At 44.9% G+C, this 8,363-nt stretch overlaps 1 protein-coding gene across 1 annotated transcript; it reads right to left on the bottom strand.

Moving 5' to 3' along the window:
- Nucleotides 1-3,619: 3,619 nt before the first annotated feature.
- On the bottom strand, nucleotides 3,620-7,183 carry LOC139386796 (uncharacterized). The gene is made up of 4 exons (XM_071132602.1): nucleotides 7,171-7,183; nucleotides 5,158-5,313; nucleotides 3,900-5,063; nucleotides 3,620-3,798 (listed from the first exon to the last, which is right to left on the bottom strand). The coding sequence occupies exons 1-4, from the start codon at nucleotides 7,181-7,183 to the stop codon at nucleotides 3,620-3,622; spliced, it is 1,512 nt and encodes a 503-aa protein (XP_070988703.1).
- Nucleotides 7,184-8,363: the final 1,180 nt, after the last annotated feature.

The raw sequence follows: 8,363 nt of genomic DNA, 5'->3' as shown, positions 1-8,363 counted from the left end.
CTCAATGTGGAACAGAGATTGACTATCATCACTACTTGTTTTTGTTAGAAGTGTTGACATGCTGAATGTGCCAAGCTGTCTGTTTGAACTACAAGCACACAGCTAGGACACCCATGCATACCCCACAAGACATGCCACCAGAGGTCTTTTCACAAACCGCAAGTCCAGAACAAACCATGGGAGGCGCACAGTACTACATAGAGCCATGACTACATGGAACTCTATTCCACAGGACTGCATAGAGCCATGACTACATGGAACTCTATTCCACAGTACTACATAGAGCCATGACTACATGGAACTCTATTCCACAGGACTACATAGAGCCATGACTACATGGAACTCTATTCCACAGGACTACATGGAACTCTATAGAGCCATGACTACATGGAACTCTATTCCACAGTACTACATAGAGCCATCCACAGTACTACTACATGGAACTCTATTCCACAGTACCACATAGAGCCATGACTACATGGATCTCTATTCCACAGTACTACATAGAGCCATGACTACATGGAACTCTATTCCACAGTACTACATAGATCCATGACTACATGGAACTCTATTCCACAGTACTACATAGAGCCATGACTACATGGAACTCTATTCCACAGTACTACATAGAGCCATGACTACATGGAACTCTATTCCACAGTACTACATAGAGCCATGACTACATGGAACTCTATTCCACAGTACTACATAGAGCCATGACTACATGGAACTCTATTCCACAGTACCACATAGAGCCATGACTACATGGAACTCTATTCCACAGTACTACATAGAGCCATGACTACATGGAACTCTATTCCACAGTACTACATAGAGCCATGACTACATGGAACTATATTCCACATCAGTAGAATCAGATTTTTAAAAAGCAGGTAAAAATACACCTTATGGAACAATGGGGACTGTGAAGAGACGCACACAAAGGTACATACACACGCATATGCACACAATTGCTAGCACTCTACACACACCTACATTGTAATAGTGTTGTACTGTGGTGTTAGAAATGTTGTATTGTAGAAATGTAGTGGTGTAATAATGTTATATGATGTACTGTTTTATATTTTGTTTTATATGTAATGTAAGTGCCTTAATGTATTTGGACCCCAGAATGAGTAGCTGCTGCCTTGGCAGGAATAAATGGGAATCCATAATAAACCCCAGGAAGAGTAGCTGCTGCCTTGGCAGGAACTAATGAGGATCCATAATAAACACCAGGAAGAGTAGCTGCTGCCTTGGCAGGAACTAATGGGGATCCATAATAAACCCCAGGAAGAGTAGCTGCTGCCTTGGCTGGAAAGGAAAGAATGAATGGGGCCATGTATCGTGAGATTTTGAGTGAAAACCTCCTTCCATCAGCAAGGGCATTGAATGGCTGGGTCTTTCAGCATGACAATGATCCCAAACACACCGCCCGGGCAACGAAGGAGTGGCTTCGTAAGAAGCATTTCAAGGTCCTGGAGTGGCCTAGCCAGTCTCCAGATCTCAACCCCATAGAAAATCTTTGGAGGGAGTTGAAAGTCCGTGTTTCCCAGCAACAGCCCCAAAACATCACTGCTCTAGAGGAGATCTGCATGGAGGAATGGGCCAAAAAAACAGCAACAGTGTGTGAAAACCTTGTGAAGACTTACAGAAAACGTTTGACCTCTGTCATTGCCAACAAAGGGTATATAACAAAGTATTGAGATAAACTTTTGTTATTGACCAAATACTTATTTTCCACCATAATTTGCAAATAAATTCATTAAAAATCCTAACATGTGATTTTCTGGATTTCTTTCTTCTAATTTTGTCTGTCATAGTTGAAGTGTACCTATGATGAAAATTACAGGCCTCTCTCATCTATTTAAGTGGGAGAACTTGCACAATTGGTGGCTGACTAAATACTTTTTTGCCCCACTGTATATTCTGAAGTAAAATCACAATGATCATACTTTACAAACATACCATTTTTGTTCTGCAGGTCTCAAAATATGTAAATAGTACACAAAGCAGTTTAAAATGTATAGGTTTACCAAACTGTTAAGTGATTATCAATTAAGAGAAGTAGGATTAAGTAATAGTAAATATGTATTTTAACAAATCAGATGACAATCACATCAAAAGTAAAGTGAACATTGCAGTGTGAAACATGTATTTCTAGATTAAACACCGATTAAGTACGGTGAAAAGGTGACTGTGTGATTATGTGTGAGTCAATTGAAAATGTGCTTAGAGTTTTGAAACAACAGCCTTTTTTGATGATCTGTTTTGAGTTTTGTACTAAGAGTTGTGAAAATATACCACAGACTTGTGAAAATTACACCAAAGCCTTGAAAAAAAACGGTAACTTTAAATATTAACCACTCTACAACGCAGGTCTTCTGCTCTACGGATTGAATCGAGCCCTTAGTCTGTGCTCGCAGAGAAGTTTTATCACCACAGACAAGAGTTTGCCTGAGACACCCCAACCCCTTGGCTCTCGTCAGCATTTTTTTTTTTTTTAACATGATTCAATCCATTAAAATGTCACAGGTATGTAAAAATCTAAATCTGGATGTGAAATGTCACATGCTGTGGCATGGATCCACAAAACAACTGAGCTGGTTGTTTTTTACCCCCTGACAGTGACCTTCTCCGCAGCCAATGGCCATGTTCTGAAACTGAGTGTCAGAAATACATGCAGCCTAAAGTTGTTTAGGATTGTTCTGTGACCCTCCGTCATAGAGATGGTATCAAACCACAGCTGCTGAGCTGTTCTTCAAACTCCATTTTGATCCCATACAGTCGATGGCAGAGATACAGGAAGTACACCAAAGCAAAAGATCATTTACAAGCGCAATATGGCCATGTGTCAGAAATACATCCAGCTTCCACAGCAATTTATATCGAAAGTCATTTGGCGTTGCTTTATTGTCATTTGAGCCGTGCACCAGAAGATATGACCATATACAAAGCAGACTTATACTTGACATGGCCATTATACGGACCAGTCAAATACCTGCTTCTTTTTGGACAGATTTTATTTTTAGATGCTCAAATGTCAAGACAAGACAGATTGTAGGAAGACACAGTCAAGGACAAGAAAAGTAAAGTCCATAACTAAGAACATCAATAAAACTGGGAATCCCACACCCTCCTTTCAGCTGCAGCTGTTGGAAGAAAAGCGTCTGGTGGGAGCAGGGGGACTCATCCTAGCCAAGATTTTGGAAGAGCCAAGACAAGTGGCAGCCCAATCCACTAGATGGCCCAACCAATGATCAATGTTAAGAGGTGTAACACATCACATCCAGTTACACTATTGAAAGACATTTAAATCATGGGGGAAATGTTGAATAGAAAGTGTTAACAATGACTCAATAACCCATGCCTTCTGGGAATGTTATACAGTCTAAAAGTTACAAGTGGTGTTATAGAAAGCTGGTTGTCAGAAGTATTACAATGTAAACATACTTTGAATCTGTGTCTGCATATTTCAAGACATGTCATATGAGGTGCAGTGAGAAACCTGATGGGTTGGAAGATACTTTTCTCATCAATCATCTTGAAAAAACATATACTTAACTGGAAATCTACCAATTCTCCATCGTTAACATGGAAAGGTCAAACTCTTTATTATCTAAATTTTGAAAGTGCGCTGGAGGTGGGATGGGGGCGCTGGAGATGGGATGGGGGCGCTGGTGATGGGATGGGGAACTGGAGATGGGATGGGGGCGCTGGAGATGTGGATGGGGGCGCTGAAGATGTGGATAGGGCTGCTGGAGATGGGATGGGGCTGCTGGAGATGGGATGGGGGAGCTGGAGATGGGATGGGGGAACTGGAGATAGGATGGGGGAGCTGGAGATGGGATGGGGGAACTGGAGATAGGATTGGGGTGGTGGAGATGGGATGGGGGAACTGGAGATGGGATGGGGGAACTGGAGATGGGATGGGGGAGCTGGAGATGGGATGGGGGTGGTGGAGATGTGGATGGGGTGGTGGAGATGTGGATGGGGGCGCTGGAGATGGGATGGAGGCGCTGGAGATGGGATGGGGGAACTGGAGATGGGATGGGGGAACTGGAGATGGGATGGGGGAACTGGAGATAGGATGGGGGGGCTGGAGATGGGATGGGGTTTCTGGAGATGGAAGGGGGGAACTGGAGATGGGATGGGGGTGGTGGAGATGTGGATGGGGGCGCTGGAGATGGGATGGGGGAACTGGAGATGGGATGGGGTTTCTGGAGATGGGATGGGGCTGCTGGAGATGGGATGGGGGCGCTGGAGATGGGATGGGGGAACTGGAGATGGGATGGGGGCGCTGGAGATGGGATGGGGGCACTGGAGATGGGATGGGGGAACTGGAGATGGGATGGGGGAGCTGGAGATAGGATGGGGGAACTGGAGATGGGATGGGGGAACTGGAGATGGGATGGGGGCGCTGGAGATGGGATGGGGGAACTGGAGATAGGATGCTGGAGATGGGATGGGGGAACTGGAGATGGGATGGGGGCGCTGGAGATGGGATGGGGGAACTGGAGATAGGATGGGGGAACTGGAGATATGATGGGGGTGGTGGAGATGGGATGGGGCTGCTAGAGATGGGATGGTGGAGATGGGATGGGGGAGCTGGAGATGGGATGGGGGAACTGGAGATAGGATGGGGGAGCTGGAGATGGGATGGGGGAACTGGAGATGGGATGGAGGCGCTGGAGATGGGATGGGGGAACTGGAGATGGGGGCGCTGGAGATGGGATGGGGCTGCTGGAGATGGGATGGGGGCGCTGGAGATGGGATGGGGGCGCTGGAGATGGGATGGGGGAACTGGAGATGGGATGGGGGCGCTGGAGATGGGATGGGAGAACTGGAGATGGGATGGGGGAACTGGAGATGGGATGGGGGAGCTGGAGATGGGATTGAGGCGCTGGAAATGGGATGGGGGAACTGGAGATAGGATGGGGGAACTGGAGATGGGAAGGGGGCGCTGGAGATGGGATGGGGGAACTGGAGATGGGATGAGGGCGCTGGAGATGGGATGGGGGAACTGGAGATAGGAGGGGGGTGGTGGAGATGGGATGGGGGAACTGGAGATGGGATGGGGGAACTGGAGATAGGATTGTTAATTAGGGCGTGGCCCACACTGCCTTGTTGTGTATTTCAAGGGGTCCATCTCTTTACTCAGTGCTGGTCGGCGTGCCTTAGGAGCAGTGGTGGATTTAGGTATAGGCGACATGGGCAGCCGCCCTCCGACGAGGTCAATTAACCGCGTCGGAGTGGGCGCCCTGATTCTAGTCTGTGAGGGGGTCGGGGGTAGGTTGACCTCAGGTCTCACAACTGGAAGCCCGAGGTAGTGGGAGCAGGAGAATCTATCAAATATCACACCTCTAACTTTGTACAGTACTAATGAATTGGTCAATTCAGTCACACTACGAAATGCTACCAAATGAACCGCAATTCATTCATAATACTGTAAATAAATAGTTTCAGACATATTGTTGCATTTTTTTTCTGCTTTGTTTGTAATCATTAAGAATAATATAAAACCAGTCTGCCCACCACCAAGGTGAACTGGTTTAGTCTCGACTCTTGGGTAATGTAGTCTCGACTCTTGGTTGACAGTGTTGGGGGATGGGTAATGTAGTCTTGACTCTTGGTTGACGGTGTTGGGGGATGGGTAATGTAGTCTCGACTCTTGGGTGACAGTGTTGGGGGATGGGTAATGTAGTCTTGACTCTTGGTTGACAGTGTTGGGGGATGGGTAATGTAGTCTCGACTCTTGGTTGACGGTGTTGGGGGATGGGTAATGTAGTCTCGACTCTTGGTTGACAGTGTTGGGGGATGGGTAATGTAGTCTCGACTCTTGGTTGACAGTGTTGGGGGATGGGTAATGTAGTCTCGACTCTTGGGTGACAGTGTTGGGGGATGGGTAATGTAGTCTTGACTCTTGGGTGACAGTGTTGGGGGATGGGTAATGTATTGATGCTCGAGTGCCAAATCAACACAAATGTGTTTATTTTTTGTCTTTGATATTAATGAATCTTAGTTTTGTATGTTTATATAGTTTCAAAAGTTAGGATTATTTATGTGTTGTTCCAAATGTCTGAATACAAATGACAGTTAGTGCAGAATGGTGTGTGTTTTTGTATGTTGGGGTGTGCCAAGGGGGGGGGGGGGGGGGGGGGGGTTCACCCAGGGAGCCAAACAAACTACAACCCAGGGAGCCAAACAAACTACAACCACCACTGCTTAGAACCCCTGGTTCAGTGATGGTGGTTTTAACTGTATGATCATCGGTTTTCTTTCTCCACTGTTTTAATCCAAACTGTAGTTCCTCAACATAAAATGACAACTCTTAATAACTACAATGGACTCTGTTGCATTACTTAGGATTGCATCCACAGCATCCACAGAGTCTGACATGGAACCAACCAATACTACCTGATGACTGATAACAAAAGAGGGCTATATAAAGGGTAGGTAATCAAGGAAGTAATGAAGTCCAGGTGTGACTGATGATGAGCTGCAGGTGTGCATATTGATGGTTGCCAGGTGTGTGTAAAGATGGGTTGCCAGGACCGTAGAGGGAGTGACAGTACCGGCCAGGAGGACGGCCCTGAGTGATTCCACCAAGTATTATCCCTGGGTTGTGAAGACAAACACAATCAAGACGTCTTCATTTCTTATTTTGTCTTCATTTGGAAATGTTTCGTTCACTTTGAAAATATGGAGGAGGTTGTGTAGATCAGTAGGAATTATTAGTTTTTAAATTAATTTAATCATTTTTATATTTAATTAAGGCAGCTTTATTTAAACTGTGCTGTGTGCACATTTTGGCGTGTTCATCTCTTCTTTGACTGCAAGACTTTTTGGGGAAGTACCGCAGCTCACATATAGCTTCATCTACATTTGTTTAGCTTGGTTTAGGGACATTGACCTCCATATTGAGTCTTGTCTATCTGAATGTTTGACACACGTTTCTCTTTCCTCCTCCCACTGTTTCTGTTTTGAGGAGCAGCGGTTGAACCCTGAAGTGGACGTACCTTTTGTTCTTCTACATCGACCCCGAGTTTGACAAGGACACAAGCCAAGGAAGGACAGTGTCCCTTTCCAGAAGTGTATATCTGCCCAAACACTATTGGAAATGCAAATTGATTAATGATAAATCATTATCATGTTTGTAATTTCTTTTACCATTTGTGGGCATTATCTCGGTTAACCCAGAACTAAAATCTCACATAATTTGGTCAGATGTTCATTAGCCATTTATTCAGTGGTATAAAGTAACTAAATAAACATGTTTTTTTTTGGGGGGGGGGGTGGTGGTATCTGTTCTTTACTAGTTATATTTCTGACAACTTTTCCTTTTACTCCAATATATTCCTAAAGAAAATATATACATTTTACTCAAACATTTTCCTTGACACCCAATTCATGACATTTGATTTCTTAGCAGGACAGGAAAATGGTCCAATACATCTATAGAACACATGGTCCTCCCTTCTGCCTCTGATAAGGCAGACGCAATAAACACAACAGCCTTGTTTGTAAATGATGCCTGAGTGTTGGAATGTGACCGTGGCTATCGGTAAATGAAACTGAAAAAACAAGAAAAATGTACCGTCTGGTTAGCGTTATATAAGGAATTTGAAATTATTTATTATATTGAAACCAGAGAAGTTGACTTTTACTGAAGTTGTAATTTACTGGGCGACTTTTATTTGAGTCATTTTTTATGAAGTGTGGTGTACCGCAGTTTAGCCACCCATTGGAGACTCATCGAGGCCTCGTGACAGAAGGAGTCGACAGCACGCGGTGATGTCTCCCTCTGCTGAACGTGCCAGGTCTCGACGGGCTCTCCGGAGAGGAATAATTGAGGATGATTATGGTTGGTGAGTAATCAAGGGGCTAATCGCTCACCAGCTGGACGAGTCCCATAAAGCTGCCAGAACGGCAGCACATGGGGGTGGTAACTAGGGAAGAGAGGTTACTCCTGTATAGTTGTGGACAGTACCAGAGATAACGGAGGGAGTTGGGTTTTGTTCTCCACTGGAGACAGCAGGAGCCCAGAGAACAGTTTCCCAGAGAAGTCCTTTTTGTTTCTTATTTAAATAAACACCCTTGAAACTGAGCTAATGCAATTCTGTCTATCTGATATGTGTAAACGTCTCGACCAAACCCCCTGGTCTTCCACAGAAGGTATCTTCATTTTTTTTGTCAAGTAAGACAATTGGGTTATTGTTCCACCACCACATTTACAGCATGTTTACGTAGTCTGATCACCAGAGATGATGTGTAATCCAGTCTGTTTCCTGACAACTTTGTTCTGAGAATTTCACCTTAATCTTCAGTGTTCCCTTTCAGTTGCTACCACGGTTATGCGTAAA

Source organism: Oncorhynchus clarkii, chromosome 28, assembly GCF_045791955.1.
Source record: "Oncorhynchus clarkii lewisi isolate Uvic-CL-2024 chromosome 28, UVic_Ocla_1.0, whole genome shotgun sequence".
In the NCBI taxonomy this organism is placed as follows: domain Eukaryota; kingdom Metazoa; phylum Chordata; class Actinopteri; order Salmoniformes; family Salmonidae; genus Oncorhynchus; species Oncorhynchus clarkii.
This window is presented reverse-complemented; position numbering and strand designations above follow the sequence as displayed.

Excerpts from the sequence above, each read along its gene's own strand:
- LOC139386796 (XM_071132602.1), bottom strand. Across the intron at positions 5,064-5,157 it reads GGCACGCCGACCAGCACTGA|TTCCCCCATCCCATCTCCAC; the intron begins GTAAAGAGATGG and ends TCCCATCTCCAG. Across the intron at positions 3,799-3,899 it reads GTTCCCCCATCCCATCTCCA|CTCCCCCATCCCATCTCCAG; the intron begins GTTCCCCCATCC and ends TCCCATCTCCAG.